Source organism: Gopherus flavomarginatus, chromosome 17, assembly GCF_025201925.1.
Source record: "Gopherus flavomarginatus isolate rGopFla2 chromosome 17, rGopFla2.mat.asm, whole genome shotgun sequence".
Classification (NCBI taxonomy): domain Eukaryota; kingdom Metazoa; phylum Chordata; order Testudines; family Testudinidae; genus Gopherus; species Gopherus flavomarginatus.
The window spans coordinates 18682994-18703834 of record NC_066633.1 but is presented as its reverse complement, the minus strand read 5'-3'; the positions used below and the strand labels follow the sequence as shown (position 1 = coordinate 18703834).

The window sequence follows — 20841 nt, the reverse complement described above, 5'->3', positions numbered from 1 at the left end:
GACAGTTTAATATTTCAAATAGTTATCCAGACACTTCAACTTTAACACTCTGGATTAGAGAAAACAGTAAAACAAGTTTATTAACTACAAAGAGAGATTTTACATGAGTGCAAGTAATTAGGCATAAAAGTCAGAAATGGTTAAAAGGAAAATAAAGAGAAAATGTTTACTGGTGCCTAACTGAACAAACTGTATTAGATTCAAGCAAAATTTCTCACCACATGCCTCCAGCAAGGTTCTGACCAGACTCTTCAGGTCAGAACTCTGCCCCCAAAGTCCAACAGCTGTTTCCTTTTGTCTTCTCTGGTGCAGAGAATGCAGCGGGCAGGGAGAGGGGAAGGGGTGTCTTGGGGTGTCTGCCTCTTGTCTTTATAGTCCTGTCCCTCCTTGGAGAAGCATTTCCAGCTGGGAACAAGGTGACAGGCAGTCTAGTGAAGAAAGGAAACTGTGCTGTTTCTTTGCTCATATATAGATTTTTGTCCCTGCTCCCTTCCTTGCCAAAGAATGGCCACTTAGAATGTAATGATTCAGAATATTGGGAATCATTAAGAAAGTGATAGATAATAAGACAGAAAATATAATTTTGCCTCTATATAAATCCATGATACTCCCACATCTTGAATACGGTGTGCAGATGTGGTCACCCCACAAAGATATATTGGAATTGGAAAAGGTATGGAGAAGGGCAACAAAAATTATTAGCGGTATGGAACAGCTTCTATATGAGGAGAGGTTAATAAGGCTGGGACTTTTCAGTTTGGAAAAGAGATAACTAAGGGGAGATAAGGTGGACTAAGGGTACTAAAAGGTGGATAGAAAGCTGGCTAAATTGTCAGGCTCAACAGGTAGTGATCAATGACTCGATGTCTAGTTGGCAGCTGGTATCAAGTAGAGTGCCCCAGCAGTCGGCCCTGGAGCCAGTTTTGTTCAACATTTTTATTAATGATCTGGATGATGGGATTAATTGCACCCTCAGCAAGTTTGCAGATGACACTAAGCTGGGGGGAGAGGTAGATACGCTGGAGGATAGGGATAGGGTCCAGAGTGACCTAGGCAAATTAGAGGACTGAGCCAAAATAAATGTGATGAGGTTCAACAAGGACAAGTGCAGGAAGGAAGAATCCCATGCACCGCTACAGAATGGGGACCGACTGGCTAAGCAGCAGTTCTGCAGAAAAGGGCCTAGGGGTTACAGTGGATGAGAAGCTGGATATGAGTCAGCAATGTGTCCTCTTTGCCAAGAAGGCCAATGGCATATTGGGCTGTATAAGTAGAAGCATTGCCAGCAGACTGAGGGAGGTGACTATTCCCCTGTATTCTGCACTGGTGAGGCCATACCTGGAGTATTGCATCCAGTTTTGGTCCCCCCACTACAGAAGGGATGTGGACAAATTGGAGAGTCCAGCAGAGGGCAACGAAAATGATTAGGGGGCTGGGGCACATGACTTACAAGGAGAGGCTGAGGGAACAGGGGTTATTTAGTTTGCAGAAGAGAAGAGTGAGGGTGGATTTGATAGCAGCCTTCAACTACCTGAAGCGGGGTTTCCAAAGAGGATGGAGCTCAGCTGTTCTCAGTGGTGGCAGATGACAGAAGCAGCAGCAATGGTCTCAAGTTGCAGTGGGGGAGATCTAGGTTGGATATTAGGGAACACTGTTTCACTAGCAGGGTGGTGAAGCACTGGAATGGGTTAGCTATGGAGGCGGTGGAACCTCCATCCTTAGAGGTTTTTAAGGCCCAGATTGACAAAGCCCTGGCTGGGATGATTTAGTTGGTGTTGGTCCTGCTTTGAGCAGGGGGTTGGACTAGATGACCTCTTGAGGTCTCTTTCAACCCTAATATTCTATGATTCTATATGATTGAGGTCTATAAAATCATGACTGGTGTGGAGCAAGTAAATAAGCAAGTGTTATTTACTCCTCATAATATAAGAATTAGGGCCACCAAATGAAATTAATAGGCTCCAGGTCCTTGGGAGATTTTAGGCCAGTTTTAATTTCCTGAAAGGTTTGGAGAAGACTCTGAGAAGTATACAACATTTAGGAGAACTATCTTCACCAAACCTCTGGGCCTTTTGAGGTTCCTTCATCACTGGTCACATCAAGGGTAGATTAAAACTAAATTGGTCCCTGTTCCACCAGAATTTTGGGACACCCCCAACCCCTTAAAATGGTGCCTCTTCTCCTCTCCGCTGACAAACTCCCCCACGCACACAGGCTTCCCCCCCCCATGAACAGCTCTTGCCTTCCTCCCATTTCTCAGTCTTTAATTTTCCTGCCAGATGAGGCAAACCAGCGTGTGGCTGTCTGGCACCACTCAGGCAAGCTTGGCACCACCACATGCTATGCTGACAGATTCATTGCTGCACTCACTCTTCCTCTGATTGTGGGGTCTGGGATCCCAGGGAACCAAAGATGTTGGCTTATTCCAAATCTTATTTTCAGCTTGAATTAGGTATCAGCTGTCCTTTTCTCTAGGCTGTTGAATAACTAGGCTGTTTAACATACTGCTTGCTATTCCCTAGCAAGCCTGTTCTTGGGCACTGCCCTACATTCAGTAACAAGAGCTTCCAAATTTAGCCTCTGCAGGGCTCATCCATCTCTCTCAGCCTACTTTATTTTTCTGCCGAGAGAATTCTCTTCAGCCAGTGACCAACCCAGACTCTGCAACATCTGCCTGGCTTGCCAGCCCCAGAAGGAAGAATAGCCTTCTCACCAGTTGTGTTCATACGGCTGGGCTTCAGTTGGATGGGATTATGTTTTCCCACACAGCGCTGCGTGCCGTTAGCTTCCTGCATGCTATGCACTGCAGATTCAGTGCATCTTTTCATCAGTGGAAGGTCAATTCCCAGCTGAGGTGACCGAGCTCTAGGCACCTGAACTAGGTTCTGTTTCACAAACTAAAGAGACGTTTGCATGCACCCAACTCATCTCTTTTTGGGCACGGGATGGTGACAAAGCTGTTCTGCTAGGTCTGTGCCTCAGTTTCTCTCTCTCTCTCTCTCTGCTTGTACAGAGCATGGCTTTCAATTCAATAGCCTATGGCTGCCATCCTATTTTAGGAACTGTGTTCTGATAATTTATGTACAGCACAGTTATATGGCTCTGTATAAGAAGGTAATTGTATATAAGAATAATTATTAATAAACAGTACATAGCACTTTTCATCTGAGATGGGTAAATGTTAATGTTCCCATTCTACTGATGGGGAAACGAGGCTCAGGGAGGTTGAAGGACGTGGCTGAGATCACACAGAAAGTCAGGAGTAGCTGACCCAGAGAGGCTGGTAGGAAACCCAAGAATGACGGCCAAATTGTCCGACACTTGCTTTTCAGCTGGCTTGCTCTAAAGTGGCAGAGCTAACCCTGAGACCTGCTCTGCAGACCCACAGAAGGAAGCCAAGGGTTTGGATGCTGTGAGACAGTTTATGCAAAATTGTGGAAACCACATTACTTGAAATATTTACAGCTAGCATGGATAAACCACTTGGAAGACCTTCATCAGCCAGTAATCCCCTGTTGGTCCTGGTGGTGATGAGATTAGTTTAATGGTCTCTTCTTTTCCTTAGCTATGATTTTCCCCCAAAATGGCCATCCTGACATTTTTTACACCCTGATTTACTTTCATCTTCCACCCACCCAGGGGTTGACCACCCTTTGTGTCTCTTCCTACTGACTGGCTCCAGCAACTTGAACAGCCTGCTACTCTGAGCAAAAGAAGTGACTCCTTTCGCTCAAGTGGTTTTCATGCTGAACATCATGGGTTTGCTCCCTGTTCGTGAGTGTGGTGTCTCAGTGTGATTTGTTACAGATATATTCCATATATAGTCCTTATAATGTTTGATTGTCTTGTATCCAAGCAAAGAGATGAGTATGGGGTTTGCCTCAGCGAGGCCTCCCGACTGCCAGCCTCACTATGGCGAACTATGGTGTGGGGAGAACTCTTTGGTGCCATGCGAACTGTGGTGTGGGGAGAACCTCTTTGGTGCCATGCGAACTGTGGTGTGAGGAGAACCTCTTTGGTGCCATGGTCTCACTGTTCCCCTTTGCTGGTGCCCAGCCAGCAGGGAGCCCCTGGGACAGGAGAGAGTTAGATGGAGGAGGAAGCAGCAGGGAGCCATCAGGGAGCATGTAGGGGGACAATCTGGCTTCTGAGAGCACATAGATGGACAGGGAGGTTGATGAGAGGCTGAAGGGGATGATGGGAATTTGAGGTAGCCTGAGTTAAATTATTCCAAGACTCCAGGTTCCCACTACCTCTCGCCCCAATCCTGTCGTTTGTCTTGGTAAAAGTGGGATATGATGGGAGAAATTTTTAGAGCCAACTGCATTGGGCTATGTAGATGGCTGCCTCCATCAGCACTTTGATAACCTGGTACTGTCTTGGATCACCAGACTTAGGTGGAGTTTATGCCCTGGGGAGGGCATGCTTTTTCCTTTGTACATACCAGCTTACTCACAAGAGTAGATCAATGAAACCACCTGTGATATTTTGTTCCATCTCCTTGAACCACTCTGAGTCTGTCTCTGGTGCCAGCACGTTGAACTCATATGCACAACGGTAGGAGAAAGAGAAGAGGGACACTTGGAAAAGAGATGAACAGGCTATGGGCCTTCCAATCATTGGAAATGGTTGTCTCCAGCTCCAGCTTGCTGTGTACTGTTGGAGAAGCTGCTGCCTGGCCTGTGGATAGATAAGGCCTTTCCGTCTCCAGGGCTGTCAGTCTGGCATCCTTCACCAGCAGCATTAAATTCACAATGAAAAAGAGTGAGGAAAAATCTCCTCTCCTAAAGTTAGAGCTTGGCGTGTGAAAGGCTAGATAGCCCTGCCTGCCTGGGTCACTGCTGTTCGCTTCTCACCTCACACATCCCTGGTGAGAGCACTCTCTTGTGCTCCATCTACCTCTTGCCCTAAGTATGAGTGAGACCATGCTGCAGAGCATCCACCCACTGAAACGTAGAAGGCCACAGTCTGTGGAAACTAGCCCCACTGTGTGAACGGGGCGCAATGCTGGGAATCACCCGACAAGGAATAGTCCTGTCGGTTGAGAGCTGCTCTGCTGTGTGGCGGGATGCCCAGACAGCTCTTTCCTGCTTTCAGTTCTGTGACACTGTGAGGGATTTTTGGTTGTCACTGGTGTGAAAATAACAATTTTGCTAAATAAATCGGAAGGCTTATTTAATACCAACCGCCCCCATCTTTGGGTCCTTCTGTGCTCTCAGCTAAGAGCTAAATGAAAATTTTCTAACACATTATTTTTAATGGAAAATGGCTTTTGGATTTAACAGAAATTTGTGAACATTTTCGGGGGAGGGCAGTTGTCAAAAACCCCAAAACTGGAAAGCTTGAGAATTTGTTGGTTTTCAGTTTTGTGCCAAAACAAACCAAGGGGTAGGGGGGGAATACCAAAGAAAAATGTTTAAGAAAATGTATATGTGTGAAACAGGGTGTGTTTTTGTTGAAAACTTTAATGGAGGGGAAAAATTATCTCCTCCACTGTGAGCAGATGCAGGGGGATAGTCCTCTGTTTCCACCAGGCATCTACACTTCCCCACTAGGAAAACCCTTCCCCAAAGTGCCCTTGTCTGCAGTCCAGGTGGCTTGAGTGGCAGCTGCTTAATCATACCAGAGAGTCAATGAGAAGTGAATTGAGGTGCTCCTTCCTCCACAGCTTGTCCAAACTCAGCCAGCACTGGAGAACAAGAGACCTGGCCTGGGATTCAGCCTTGTTCTTGCATGTGGCAGTGTTATAGCATATAACCTTAGGATTAAACATATTCCATTTGTGGCTGTACCTGGCAGAGGTCACTGTAACATGTCTCCAGGGACTGTATCTGTGATAGTTGATTACGTGCAACTTCCTCTGCTCAGTGTTGGCTGGAGCCTGTCACAGCGTCTAACCTCACGTCTTATAAGCAGAGTGTCAGTCAGCCTGGTTAGGAGCTACAGTATTACAGTCTTATGCCCTGGCATACTCATTCACTGCAGGATCTAAACCCACTAGTCAATAGTCAAAGGCATATTTAACCCCAGCTAAGATTTACTTTTCCCTGGGCCCAGATTATGACTGGTGGTGCTGGTGGGGGGATGTGTATGTGCAAGGGACCTCCCTCCACATCTTAGATGCATTGCTCAAGAGCCAAGAGCATTCATAGTCCCTGCACTCAGGAGATCTCAAAGACTGTTCTGTCCGGGCCCACTGCAATGCACCTTGCCCAGAAGGGGCACAGAGGAGACTTTGGCGCTGCTTGTGTGCCTCCCTCTGCTCTAGATCTTGGACAGGGCACAGGGTAAGCACAGTCCTTCATGATACTCTGCCTGGGGCTCTGCGACACCACATCACCTCCTACTCGGGGCTGTGCTTATCTGGCACAATCTAGCCCTGCACTGTTTGCAGTGTAACAACACTGTATAGCAGCAATCATAGCCCAGCTGTGCTTCCACCCCCGGCAGTTTTATACCAGTACTGTCACTGCCCCGGCGCTGTCAGATCTCATTCCTCCTCTTTGAAAGAAGGCAAAACTGACTGAAGGTCCCACGGCCTGGACCGATGGGGGCTGAACCAGAAAGGAGAACATTAAAAACAGACAGAGAGGAAAATCAATATCCCTGCTGACACGTGCAGGTTTGCGAATCACAAGCCAGATGCCCACCGAATACCAGGGCAGGCACTTGAGACCGGGAATGACGCAGCTGCTCCTCCACCCAAAGGATGGGGTCATGAGTTGTGCTGTTGGATGTGGGAGGGGAGAGGAGAGGCATAAGATTGAGATTGAAGAGCAGAATAACGGCACAGTTGATGGCAAGTATCAGCTGGTAGCCGGTCTCACTATGCTGTGAATCAAGTCCCTTTGAAATGGGTCAGACAATTTCTTCAGACTAAGCCAAAGTGTCAGCTTTGACAGATGAAATGAAAATCATGAAGCTGCCTCAGGCACCTCTAATCCCTACCCCCAGCCTTGCTGGTTTTTAACCATAGTGCATGTTTGAATAACAGGGTTGGATGCTTTGAATGGGAATCTAGAAAAGAATAACAAAAAATTAACTGAAAGGCTGTGGGGACTAGCCAAGCTTGGCTCAGTGGTGACTAACTGGGGGATAAGAGGATCATCTGTAAGTACTTGGAAGGTGTGGACACCAAAGATCCAATCCTGATCTCCCTCACAACACTTTTACCCAAGTGTAAACTCCATTGACTTCAGTGTAGTCACTCGTGATTTACCCCCAGGTGACATCAGAATCAGCCACAAAGTGAGTGAGGGACTGGGAAGAGAAATTCAAAGCTGTGTTACTGGGAGTCAATGAATTGAAACTGAGGGTATCCGGCGGGTAGTGATTGATCTATTGGGGATTGATTTATCATGTCTAGTGTAGACGTGATAAAATCGATCCCCGATAGCTCTGCTGTTGACTCCGGAACTCCACTGCAGTGAGAGGTGGAAGCGGAGTCAATGGGGGAGCGACAGCGGTTGATTCGCTGTCGTCCTCACAGTCAGGTAAATCAACCTAAGATACACCAACTTCAGCTACGCTGCTATTCGCGTAGCTGAAGTTGCTTATCTTAGGTCGATTCCCCCCACAGTGTAGACCTAGCCTGTGCAAAAGGAACTTCAGGTAAGTATCAGGAAAAGCTTCTAATAGTGATGTGTGTAGGCTGCAGAATAGCCTTGCGAGGGAAGTGGTGGATACACGGTTACTAGGGTGATTTAAACACAGACCAGAATATAATGTGTAAGAGAGACCCGCTCTGGCTGGGGGATACATTAAATGACGCCGTGTTCCGTGTACTTTCTGGCAGACACCTCTTTATAGTTCCGTTTTGACTATGGATTTCCATGTCATTTTAGCAGCTAATGGGACTTTCTGGATCCTCAGCTTAGGTTTGTGTAAGATGCTTGACCATAACTGCCAAGTGCCCACCAGCACTTTTGATTCCAGTTTGACTTGCATTGGTGAACCTCCGCCCAGGCCCGTGAAAGTTCAGAGATGGGCTAAAACTCCTCATTCCGAATTCTAAAAGGCTGTTTGTGCCCTGATCCCATTCAGCATGACTAGTCCTACGGGGAGCTGTGCTGTGGGATAATATTTTGATCTTTATTAAGTTGTGGTTCTGGGAAGAGCAGAGGTTATTCTTTACATGCACCTTATTACGTAGTGTTAGTAGTAGTAGCATTGTTTTATTTATTTGTATTGTGATAGTGTCTGAGCGCCCCAGTCCTGGACGGGACCCCATTGGGCTAGACAAACACAGAACAGAAAGCTTACAATCTGAGTATAAGACCTGAGACGGCAGGTGGAGACAGGCAGCTAGGGAAGGAAAAGGAAACAAAGGGACCGTATTTGTCAGAACACCTGCTACCTAACCATTGTCAAGTGTTTTGTAGGCATCCTGGCAAAGGAGAGTTTTGAAAGTAAATTTGAAGGAGAAAGGAGGCGTTGTTAAGCTGTCCTGACCTTGTGTGATACACGTTCACTCTCTCTGCAGCGAGTTCGCCAAAGAGCGTGAGAGGGTGGAAAACCGCCGGGCCTTCCTGAAGCTCCGTAGGCAGCAGCAGATCGAACGGGAGCTGAACGGGTACTTGGAGTGGATCTTCAAGGCAGGTAAGGACAGAACCCTCCTCCTGCTTTGTCTTGATTTGCATGTGCTGTGACTTGGGCCACCTTGTGAGGCTAAAGAAACAACCTTGTATTGAAAAAAATTAGGCCTTTCCCCCTTTTAAATAGCATTGAAACCCTGACTGACACTGCCAGGGACACTGTCCTCACTGCTCCCTAAGTTGCACCCAGAAAATATGATTCTGCAAACAGATAACTGCGTGTTCAAAATAGACAGTTGCACATGCAAAATGGACAAGTGCTTGCAGTGACTTATTCTGTGCCCATACCTGTCTCTTTGTTCACAGATGCTTGTAACATCTGTGTCCGTGTTTTACCATGCACAGCCTAGGTGCCTGTATTTAAAACAAAGGACTTTATGTATCTCCAGTGGCTTCATTTCTTTTCCTTTATTCCTTGGATGGCTTTACCCCCTCTGCAAACCCATCCATGGATAGCTCTGCCCTTCTGTGAATTCCTCCGAGGCATTAACATTTGCTGGGATTTGAAGAGGAGATTGCAGTAGTCAAGACAGAAGATGACAGTCACCTGGATAAGAATTTTGACAGTCTGGTCAGAGAGGAAAGGCTGAAGCTTTGAAATGTTAAGTAGGGGAGGAAGCAGCAGCAGCAGTTTGTATGGTCACCTGAACCCATTATTTCACACTGTACTCTGTAGAGTGACAGTCAAAAGCCAATTGTATTGACCAAGCTTTATTGAAAGTAACTGCTCAACAGGAACTACCCTCAATTAGTTAACCACACTTTATCTCCCTTTTAATTCTGTGGTTCCTTAGCATTGAAGAAAGGAACCATTCACATTGCTTTCTATTCATAAATTGTCCCTCCATTTGTTTACAACTTTGTGCTACCTCAGATTCAAATTAGTTAAAGGTTTATCTAGTAGCTAAAGCAGAGGATGCCTCCGTTCTAATCCCGTCTCCAGCTGCCTTGTTTTAGGGGCCCTTGTGACTACTTGGTCTCTCTGAGCTGAGCTGTAGCCGGAGGTGTAATTTCCAGCTCAGATAAAAATGCATGTGCTAGCTTTGATGGATCCAGCATGCTAAAAACAGCTGTGTGCTCATGGCACAAGCAGTGGTTCAACCTGGCCACCCTGAGTACTGTCCTATCTCAGATCCTACGTAGGTACTCTGGGGGGCTAGCCATCCCGCCACTCTGGCTACATGGCTATATTTAGTATCATAGCTCAATCAAAGCTAGTGCTGGTATGTCTACCTCAACTAGAAGCTATACCTCCAGCTCCAGTGTAGAGGTACCCTCGATTACCTCATTGGTAAAATGAAGATAACAACACTGTTCTTGCAAGGGTGTGGCCTGGTGTTACTCTGATTGCTTTGACATGTTCTGCTGAAAGGAACTGTGCAAGTGCCAGGTATTACTGGAAGTGGTTGCTTGAAAATTGAGATGTGTAAGTTGCAAAACATACAGTGAAATCTCTTCCCTTAAATTTGCACGCCACTGTGGAACCTCTCTGTGGGAACGTCTGGCTGCTGTGTCACTTTGGCCCTAAATGTCACATGAGCGGGTGGTACAAATGCTGTGAGATGCCTATCGTTTCCATTTTATCGAATGACATACGACATTTGGAACTGCAGAGCTTAAAGGAAGTAGCTGAATCAGGGAATAATAAAACACTCCTGCTGAGGCATTGTTGGAAATACAATAGCAATGTAATACAGGCTCCTAGTATAGCCCGAAGGAAGTTTCATGCAGCAGAAAAAAAAAATAGCTAGGCTGGGAAATCATTAAATGCAAGAAGTAGCATTGGAGGCTATGCTAAAGCTGAGAAATCAAGTGCTCAGAAGTCAGGTCTTGAAATCTTGGCCCCAATGAAGTCAATGGGAATTTTGCCAGAACAAGCTGCTTCAGAGGAAGGTAAGAGAAACATATCATGGACAGTCCTGGACCAACCAGCCCACATGGCTACTTAAGCAATGCAGAAGTAAGAATCTTGGCATTACTAAAAGACCTTAGAGACAGCTCACTGCTGGTAAATCACCAAAGCAATGTACCTTTAACAGATGCAGAAATGGACTTACCTGAGGCTGCTCTAATGGAGGAGTTTATAACTTTGGCAGAGGCGTATCTAGTTGAGGTATCTGAAACAAAGATGTGCTTAATGGTGACATCCTTAATATGGGACTACTTGCATGAGGTATACTTAATACAGGAAGCCTTCATTGAGGGAGTACTTAACAAATGCTTTCTTAACAAAAGGATAGGGAAAGAAATAGAAAGCGCTCGACTTAAAAATAAATTACACCCATTTTCTTAAAGCTTCAATTGACACCTCCCCCCCCCAAATAGTATTATAAAACAAGCTAGGTATTTCTAAGCCCTGCAAATGCTAATGTTTCAGCTGGAATTTAATTAGAAGAGTGGTTTTGGTATTTTTAGTGCTTCCAAGCTTGAAGACAGCCCATTTTACTTAAACTTCCCAGCAGAGCTTACCTTGGGGCTGAGACCAAGCACTGATCATTTTAGTTCAACGGAATTTGCTTGAGGAAGTTGTGAGTGACAGAATAGAGAAGCTAGTGTGGAAACTGCATCTCGGCTCCGAGTACAGGTTTGGGAGAGTGTTTAGGAGATAGGAGTTTGTTGCAGGAAGGCTAGGCCAGAGAGGAGTCCTGCATTTGGCTCTAAATGGGGTTTGATCAATCTCATCTCTTGGGAGGGGGAGCCCAACTGTCTAAATTCAGCTCCTGTCTGTCTGTGACTGAGATGTGGGTGGTTGTGCCTCGGGGTTGGCACAGGAGTCATGGCTAGTGGTTAGAGCAAGGGATTTTAGCCAGGGAATTGGAGTCAGAGGCTTCGTGCCAGGGCCAATGGTCGGAGCCGGAGTCAGAAGACAGGAACTGGAGCTGAGGTTTGAGACTGGGGTTCTTGATGTGAGGCCAGGCAGGATCAGGGCTGGGGACAGGGCAGGAGCAGGATCTATCACAGCTGCTACACATAGGAGCTGGTTTGCTGATTCTTTCAATCAATCAGGTAGCCTACTACAGGCCAGCTGCACTCATTAGGTTGCCAGGAGACTGGCTTTGCTGCCAGCCCCGATTCCTGACTGTCAGAATTCTGTTTCCTGGTCCCACGAGTCTCCCCAAACTGGCTGATAGTTTCAACTCTCCAGTCCCATGGAAGACTTTGAATATCGCGGCAGAGACCTTAAACTGGAATCAGTTTTCATTGTGGGAGCCAGTTCAGAGAGCAGAGCAATGGGGTGATGTACTTGTGGTACCCTATGTTATTAAGCAGATGGGCTGCAGCATTTTGTACCAGTTGGAGCTTTTCCAGGGTATGAGGCTCCATTCTGAGATACAATGAGGTGCATTAATCAAGGTTGGAGGTTACGAGTGTGTGGATCACCATGGCCAAGGATGAGCTGCAGACTCCTGCTCAGCTGCGGATGAGGCTGACTGCTTTTTACTGTCATGGCCCTTTGGACATCTGGTAGCACTGAGGACTGCAAAAGGACCCCAAAGCTGCAGACCATATTAACACTCTGAGGGCAGATTCCTTCAACAGCGAGGGCTTGTTATAGGGGAAGTGGCTTTTCCTCAAAAGCTTGTAGCCTACATTCACAGGTGGTCCAAGTGAGAATTGCGAGCCATGGAGTGGGGAGAGAGGAGGAGGCGGGCACAAGAAAAAGACTTGGGTTACTCATTCCAACATGTGCATGTCTTGATGGCTCCCTTGCAGTTTTGCGGGAGCAGATTTATATTTATAACATATGAACTCACTTTGCATAGGCAACCTAGCGAATATGAGTTTTTAGGAGGGATGTGGATAAGGAGAGGATAGGATGGTCATTAGGCAGACAGATTTCAGGTGGGTGTTCCATAGATAATGGGGCATTATGAAAGAAGGCCTGGAGGTGGATGTGAGAGAAGGAAGCCAACATATAGGGTCTGATTTTACTTTTTCATTGGTGTAAATGTGGCGTGACTCTGTTGGGGTTAGCAAAGATACATTGGTATAAAACTGGGATGCAAGGAGAATTTTCCTAGATTCATAGATTTTTAAGTCAGAAGGGAACATTGTGGTCAACCAGTCTGACCTCCTGCATAACACAGACCACAGAACTTCACCCTGTAACTCCTGCCTCAAGCCTGTAACTTCTGGTTGAGCATATCTGCTAGAAAGAGACATCTTTAATCTGCTTTTAAGACTGCACAGACTAAAGAATGAAGTCCATGGGATTTTCTAAATAAACTCTGTAGAAGGGTAATCTCTACCCACCGTTGAAATGTATCCAGCTCCTGGTTCACAATGTCTATGGATTGCATTGTTTTACAGCCCTAGACCCACAAACACAGTTTTCTTACCAAACGCCACTTCCTCAGCGAATTCAGCACCAAGTGATATCTAGCTGGAAACCAGGGAAAGGTGTTGCTGTGTTGGGAACCTTCAGCCTCCCTCACTCTCTGCTGGGGAAGGGCGTTTTTTCTTTGGCTCAAAGGGAAGGTAGCAAGGAGTTTATTTGAAACTGTGCCCTTTAGGGGAATAAAGGGGAAGAGCATTGAGGGGACACTGATTTAATCCGTGCAAATGATCTTGCCACTGCAGCTTTCTTTATTAAACTTCTCAGAGCTGTACCAATTCTTAGGCTGTCATTCTGCATTTCTAAGGGAGCTGAGAGCTAGAACTTCCCTCTGCAAAGAGAAAAGCATTCATAAGTCCCCAAGGAGTCTTTTGAAGCCATTTCTCTTATCTTACAAGGACATGCATCATTTGAAAATGTTTCGCTTTGGAGACTGAAAGTCTTACAATTCAGAGCGAATCAAGCCACTTCTTGCCTTTTAATTCCTTTCAAATCCATCTCCTAGCCAAAGCCCTTCACCGCCAGTTCCTGTGCATTTCTTGTCCCCTGGAATAAGTGATCTTTGGGACAATTTGTTTAACCTCTCTCAGCACATTGTCACGTGAGTGTCATGCTCCAGCATTGTGAGCTTTTAAGAGCATCAGGATGTAGCCTTTTTGGAAGATGCACAGAGACAGCAATCCCCTCGCACAGCTGAGCCTAGAAGCCTGGATTAATTAAAGAGAGGCGAAGCCATGCCAGAGATTCAGTGGAAGGATGCTCATTCATGGGACGTGTGATGAGCCCAGATGAAAGTTTAGTGGGGTTCTCCTTATAGATGCATTTTTGTCTTTCATATTTACTAGCCCCAGTAACTTAATTTGAGTCTTCTGCCTTGTTGTGTTTCTATTGCATCTTTAATTCCAATAATCCAGCCTTTTTCCTTGGCACACAGTGTCCTTTCTCTACATAACAGAGACTGTAGAGCAGTGATCTCTCTGTGGTGGTGTCTGGCTTGCCAGCTTGCAAGCTCTTTAGGGAAAGGACTAGCCTTATTTAGTGCCACGTCCAGCGCCAAGCATATTCTCAGCCCTTAATTAGTAGCAATAGGTCTAATCTTAAAGGCAGCTACCGCTATGATAGTTAAGTGCAGAGAAATAGATTCAATCTGTGTAATGAGTCATTGAATCTATTTTCCCATGTTAAGTATCCTGACACCTCTTGTCAACTGTCTGAAATGGGCCATTTTGATTATCACTACAAAAGTTTTTTTTCCTCCTGCTGATAGTTGCTCATCTTAATTAATTAGCCTCTTAGAGTTGATATGGCTGCTTCCACCTTTTCATGTTCTGAATGTATATATATATCTCCTTACTATATGTTCCATTCTATGCATCTGAAGAAGTGGACTGTAGCCCACGAAAGCTTATGCTCAAATAAATTTGTTAGTCTCTAAGGTGCCACAAGTACTCCTGTTCTTTTTTCATATTCTTTGTTTCAGTTGCAAACATGAAGTTTATACTCAAATACAAGCCAAGCTGTTGGATTTTAGTTTTCACTGTAACTTAATGGATCTAGCTGCGTGAAATAAGGCTTAGCGAAGCTACAGATAAAGCCCTGCATTATTACGGTATGCAGTCCATTGTCCAGCCAAAAGAAGATCATTCTATATTGTACATCTACTATTCCATGACTTGTTCAGAAGTAAACTGGACAAAGTGACAAGGGTTCTATTACCTCTCTTGGGAGACTGTTCCACAGCCTATGGGACCTCACAGTCATGGACAACTCCTTTACTTAATTTGTCCCAGTACCTCCCATTTAATACCCCTTTCTACAACGTTAAATTATTCCTCTTCCTCCTATTTCAGAAATATCATATTCCCCTTGCATTGTCACCTACCCATATTTAACTCTTGTCATCTTCTCCCTCCCCACCCTCCTCCTAAACATTTCTGCAGCTCTTCTCTCAACTGTCTTCAGCTTGTGCTTATCTTTTGGATACTGAGGTGTCCAGTGATGTTCCAAGTGGAGTCATACCTGAGCCATCTAGAAAGGCTCTTTCCACTTTCCTGTCCTGTCACGTGATGCTGCTACACATGCACCCAAAATTATATTGGACTCATTGGATACCTTGTAAAACTGCAGACGGATCTATCATTTGCTATTTGCAGTCACCTGCCAGTCTCTGTCAGCATCTCTGCTTCCTGGAGTTCTCCCTCCTGCTGACTGAATGTCTCTAATTATTTTTCACTCAGATGCAATAATCTGCATTTTCCCCAGTTGAATCTCATTTTGCTCTTTTCTGCCCATATTTCTAATCTCTCTTTCCCTTTGTAATATTTCTCCTTTCAATTTTGTGTCTTTTCATTAGTGTAGCAGCATTCACTGCACCTCACCTCTTCCATATAATTAATAAAGACATTTTAAGACTTTTTGTTAACATCCATCTCTCTAGTACAGGGGTAGGCAACCTATGGCACGTGCGACAAAGGTGGCACGCAAGCTGATTTTCAGTGGCACTCACACTGCCCGGGTCCTGGCCACTGGTCCGGGGGGCTCTGCATTTTAATTTAATTTTAAATGACGCTTCTTAAACTTTTTGAAAACCTTCTTTACTTTACATACAACAATAGTTAAGTTATATATTATAGACCTATAGAAAGAAACTTTCTAAAAACATTAAAATGTATGACTGGCACACGAAACCTTAAATTAGAGTGAATAAATGAAGACTCGGCACAGCACTTCTGAAAGGTTGCCGACCCCTGCTCTAGTATCTCTCTAGATAGCTTCCCCAACGAATAGGTTCTTTGCTGTGTGGTCTGTTTCTTTAGCCAAATCTAAGATGATTTAAATTGTCTTTTCAAGTAGGATTTTGTGAGATACTCTATCAGATACTTTACTAAATCCAAGTGCACAGTTATGCTTAAGAATGTAAAGAAAATTACAGCTTAGAATGTCAAAGTCTTGTAAGGTTCACCAGCCCCTTCTTTAAAAAAACCCTCCAACAATTCACTTTTGTACAGTAATAAGCCAAAACGCTGTAGAACTATTTATACAAGCCCTGGTCTTTTGACTTGTTGCTGTAGAATACTATATAGTGTAGTTTCACATGGATGGAATTTGCCCTACTCGCTAGTAAGTTAAAGCACCACTGGTTCCATGCTTTGGCTTCAGTCAATGCTAGGTTCAGACATTACTGGAGAGCATCATCAACTCTGCCAATTTTGGAGATAATTCATATAAATATGGAAAACAATATGCCAAGTTTTTTCATGTGTCTTATGTAGTTTTAACTGTGTTGACACAGTGGGTGAAATCCTGATCCCAGTGAAATCCATTGGAGTTTTGCCATTGACTTCAGTGGAGCCATGATTTCACACAGACGAGCTGCAGATCAGTGCATAATTGCCTTTAGTACTGGCACTGATGAGTGAGTGTCTCAGAGACATGGTAATGGCATATGGCCTCTTTCACCGCTGGTACGATGGCTCGAATTTGACTGAGAGTGATGGTACTACAATATGTGCTTACGCCTATGCAGATCTTGGGTCCAGGTTGGAGTAGGTGGCAGCAATTGCTCTCCAGATACTCTCCACTGCAAGCAAGTGGGTGGGGACTGGGCAGAGGGGTGAGGGCAAAGCCAATGCTCTGCCTTCTTACTTGTCTGAGGAGGTGGCTCGGTGAGAGGGAAGAAGCAAGCTGCAATCTTTCTAGGGTTTTAATAACTTGTTTTCCTCCCTGGAGCATGGAGGGTGCAAGAGAGTAATTATGACTCTTGGTGCTGACCCTTACTCAATGCTGAGTCTAAAGGCTCAGTCTAGTTGGATGGTATGGTGAGCTGACGCTGTGGCAAACATCCACGCCTACTGCCTCCCAGTCAGGAAGCTTTATGACGAAAATGCAGTCGATCCAGGGTTGAGCGCTGCTGTTTCCCTTTTGCAGAGGAGGTGATGCTGGCAGAAGAAGACAAGAATGCCGAAGAGAAGTCCCCTCTGGACGGTAGGTCGTTTTGCCTTGTACTTTTCCTCTTGCACTAGAGGAGAGGTTTATACACCGTATGCGGATGTGGTTTTCACTGTGACCTAGTGGGTACAAGCGCCATATTTTTGCATGCAGCTGAAAATTCTGATCCCAGCCTTGGAGCAAATCCAGCTAAAATTCCCTCTTCCTGTGTAGGACTTCTTCAAAGTTTCAGGTGGATAATCAGCAGCTATGAGACACGTCGTTCTGGGATCTGCCAGACTCCCAGTGTAATTGTGGGGATCTGGTGTGCACAGGGCCCCCTACCAGCCTCTGGGTAGCGTGGAGGGATGTGTCTACTTGTAGCCTTGAGGGGAAAGCTTCAGTGTGGATGCCAGCAAAAATAAATAAAGGCAGGGCTCTAAATCAAGGTTTTCAAAAGAATTTGACAAAGATACTAAGACCCCTGTCACTTTTAAGCAGTAAGACATAGCAGGGTGTGGTGATCCTATCTAATCTCAGGACTCCTAGGGGCCTCTTGTTAGCAGGAGAATTTGAGGGATTAAGATTTCCGACACAGGTGCCGTGAGAATATGGAGAATGTTTTCCCCCTGCCTCTGACATCAAGCTCTTAGGATGTTACAGAGAGTGAACGTTCAGTTAAAGACTCTTCCCTCTCCCTTTTCTGACCATCTTTCGTCCTCCTGTGTCTCCTCCTTTTCCCTTCCCTCCCCGTCCCTCCCCTTCTCTTTTTTTGTTTCTCCTCCCATTCACTGTCAGGGAGGGCTGCCTCCGAAGGGCCAATTCAGCAAGGCACAGCACCGGCGGAGACTGGCGGCAGCAGCTACAACAGTGAGTGGATTGCAAATCAACAGGGGTTAGGTGGCATAGTGGGGTGATGCTTTTTGCTTGTGGCCTCAGATCCTGAGTACCGTAGGTCACTAGGAACAAGGTTTATCTGAATCCTCCATGGCCACTGGTCCACCATGTGAAAGGATCACAAAATCTGGCATGCTTTGGAGTGGTTGGTGATCTAAACGCAGGAGAGGCCCAGGAGTGGAAAAGCAGGGGGTTTGGCAGGTCAGGTTTGAGGTGCTTCGGCAGAGCTTTGGGGTGGGAGGGAAGTTTTGCGCAGTGCTTGGCTGTAGCCAGTGCTGTTGGTGCCTCGTTGCAATGAGCGCCTGGTTTGGAGGAATAGCTTTACAAGAGGGGAGTTGTGTAACTAAAAGAGAGATGGACTTAGGCCACAGAATTCAGACCCAGACATTTAATGCCCCGAAGCTGGGGCCTATTGGTTCAGCCTGTTATAAAGTCAGTATATGCAAAAATTGGATCCAGATCCCAGTTCCGATTAGAACCCTTCACCCTCCAAAGTTCGGATACTTGGGAATCTGCGGGGTTACGGTGAGCCCATCTCTAAAGTGAACTATGTAATCATTGATAAGAAGGATTCTGATGCTGAGGAGGTGGTGCACCCATTATTCAATCATAGCGATGCAGCTGGTGTAGGATAAGGATCCCCTGTAAACCCCAATTATCCTCAAGACAGTTCTGACATAGCAGATTTCCTGTATGTCTCCAGTGGACAGTTTGTATCACCACACCATGGAGTGTCTTACTGCTGGTATCAAATGGTGCTTAATCATTATATTGTTTTTAAACTCTTATCAAGACAGTATCAAAATATTTTCTGATAGTTTGCAAGGTTCCACGGCAGGTGGTCTAAGGCTCAGAGCAGGCTTTGTGAGGCAGCAATTGTGCTTTGCCACTGCATGTTCAATGGCCTTGGGCAAATCAGTTAATCTTTCCGTGCCTTAGTTTCTCCATCTGTAAAAGAGGGATAGTGATATTTACCTACCTCACAAAAGGGATTGCCGGGCCAGGCTTATGTTTTCAAAGAGTTTTGATGTCCCCAGATGGAAGGTATTGTAGAGTGGGTGTCATTAAAAAAACATTCACCATGGGATATTATCTGCTTATCGATGGTATTTCCTGTGCTTAGGGCAACATACGGTGGCAAACGATCTCTACTGGAATAGCGTGAATGCTGATGTTTTAATGGTGCATGTGGTAGAAAAGCAGAGTGTCAATATAAATATGTTAACAGATAATAGCACTATTATCCCGTATCTCGTCATGGCTCAATTAACCAAGCCAAATCTCTCCTCTGCATATGCCTTTGTTTAACATAAATATCACTCTGGTAGCTATGCTGAAATGAACAATGGTGGCAGTGCCCTGATTCCGAGCTCTGAGAAGCTACCAGATATTTTTCTTTCCCGCTGCCTTTCCACTTTCAGTTGCATTGAGACGTGGGTGGACAGAATTTTTGCTGGCAAACTTTCAAGATTAAGAAGGTTAAATAAATAATGACCCTGGCATCAAAGCAAGCAAAGGCCACAGTACAAAGCTGTAGGTTGATCCATTTGCTATGGCTTATCCGTGTATGGCAGCTTTTAACTGGCATTGGGAAGGAAATACAGGCCCCGGAGAATGAGAGGTGGAGAGAGGATTGACTACACGATGTTTATAGTGCTTTTTTTTTAAAATTTGCATGCAGTGTTGAAAAGAGCTACAATAAAGAAGAGCAAAAATGACCTGATTCATGCTGAAGAGGGGGAGGACCATTTCACAGACATTTGCTCCGTTGGTGAGTACTGGCCCTGCATTCTCTGGCAGTGCTAAGAACTCAGGCAAAGTGCTTTCATGTCACACTCCTCTGAGCTATTCCTTTGTTTCAGCAGACTGCACTTAGCTACACTTAACATGGACATTTCAGCATCGAGTCCTTAACCAGCATGCAAGGGAGTGGGAGAGGAGCCAGGGACTCTCCTCCACCCTTTTGCAGTCCTGCTTGAGAGCCAGATGCAATCCCAGTCCTTGCCCTTACACAGCCCTTGGAGGAGTCATTCCTGCATCAGGCACAATGACTCTGGGATTCCTTCTTGGGGAATGCTCCTCCATGCATACACCACCCACTGCGTCAGGCTGGGCCTTAAGGTGTTCTCTAGCCTCATTTGTTGTGGGGAGGGGAGGGAATGGACAAAAATCTAAGCCCATAAATGAGCAGTGTTCCCAGTTGGACACATAGCTGACTTATTTAGAGAATGGCTTGTATTCTGGATGGTCACAGGGAAACCCTGGACTGACGTCTCTGCTAGCTCTATAACCTTTGCCCTAGCAATGCCTCTTGTTGCAGATCTCCACATTGCTAAGCCAGATGTGGACATGGAGGGCTGCACACAGCTGGCCACCCCATGCTCACGTGCATAAATGAGGTGCAGCGTGCGCCATTATATACCTGTCCCAGAGCCTTTCCATGACCACAGAATCTTCTAATACATAAAGCAGGAATGTGATAGGGTCCAGAAACTCTACTTGCTTTCCTGAAAACAGGAATTAATTCTCTGCTTAGACCTCACACAGATGGACAGGGTGGAGTGATGAGACAGGGCTGGAGGACTGCAAACTCAGGCAACTCTCTGCTGCTTGAGCACCAGCAATGGGGAAAGCCTTTGAGATGGTAAATTTCCACCTCCAGTGGTGGCCAGGCTGGACTATAGCCCCAAGCTGGGAACATGTCCTGATTATTTTCTGGTAAATCATTTTGCCTCTTCCCTCTAACCATCCTGAACGAACCCCCTAGGAAGAAACTTTGCTGAGTGTGTCTTGATTTTCGTTTGCTGCTAAAGCAGCAGCTGCTCTCAGTCAATTTCTAATGGTACCATAGACATTAAGGAGCAGCAGATCATGAGCTTTTCATGATGCCCATTGAAAATGGAACCATAAGTGGTACGTGTCCATGTGGAGGTACAAATGCGAATGCACCGTACACACTCACTTCCACTCTTTGAAAATTTGGCGCTTAACGGTCTGAGGGCTTGTCAACACGGCAAGTGGCTGTGTGGCAAACCAGAGTGTGAATCTAGAGCACCCTAGTTTGCCCCACAGTAATGTCCCAGGTGG

At 45.6% G+C, this 20841-nt stretch overlaps 1 protein-coding gene across 11 annotated transcripts in view; it reads left to right on the top strand.

The window, feature by feature from the left end:
* Positions 1-20841, top strand: part of CACNA1B (calcium voltage-gated channel subunit alpha1 B) — a 530102-nt gene that overhangs the window by 295503 nt on the left and 213758 nt on the right. For 8 of the 11 annotated variants that reach the window (XM_050926296.1, XM_050926288.1, XM_050926290.1 and 5 more), the window contains exons 8-11: positions 8483-8598; positions 16858-16914; positions 17656-17727; positions 19436-19525. In XM_050926296.1, the coding sequence (XP_050782253.1) occupies positions 8483-8598; positions 16858-16914; positions 17656-17727; positions 19436-19525 (335 nt within the window). The remainder of the gene's footprint in view (positions 1-8482; positions 8599-16857; positions 16915-17655; positions 17728-19435; positions 19526-20841) is intronic. The other 3 variants (XM_050926295.1, XM_050926292.1, XM_050926289.1) reach the window with 1 other exon arrangement.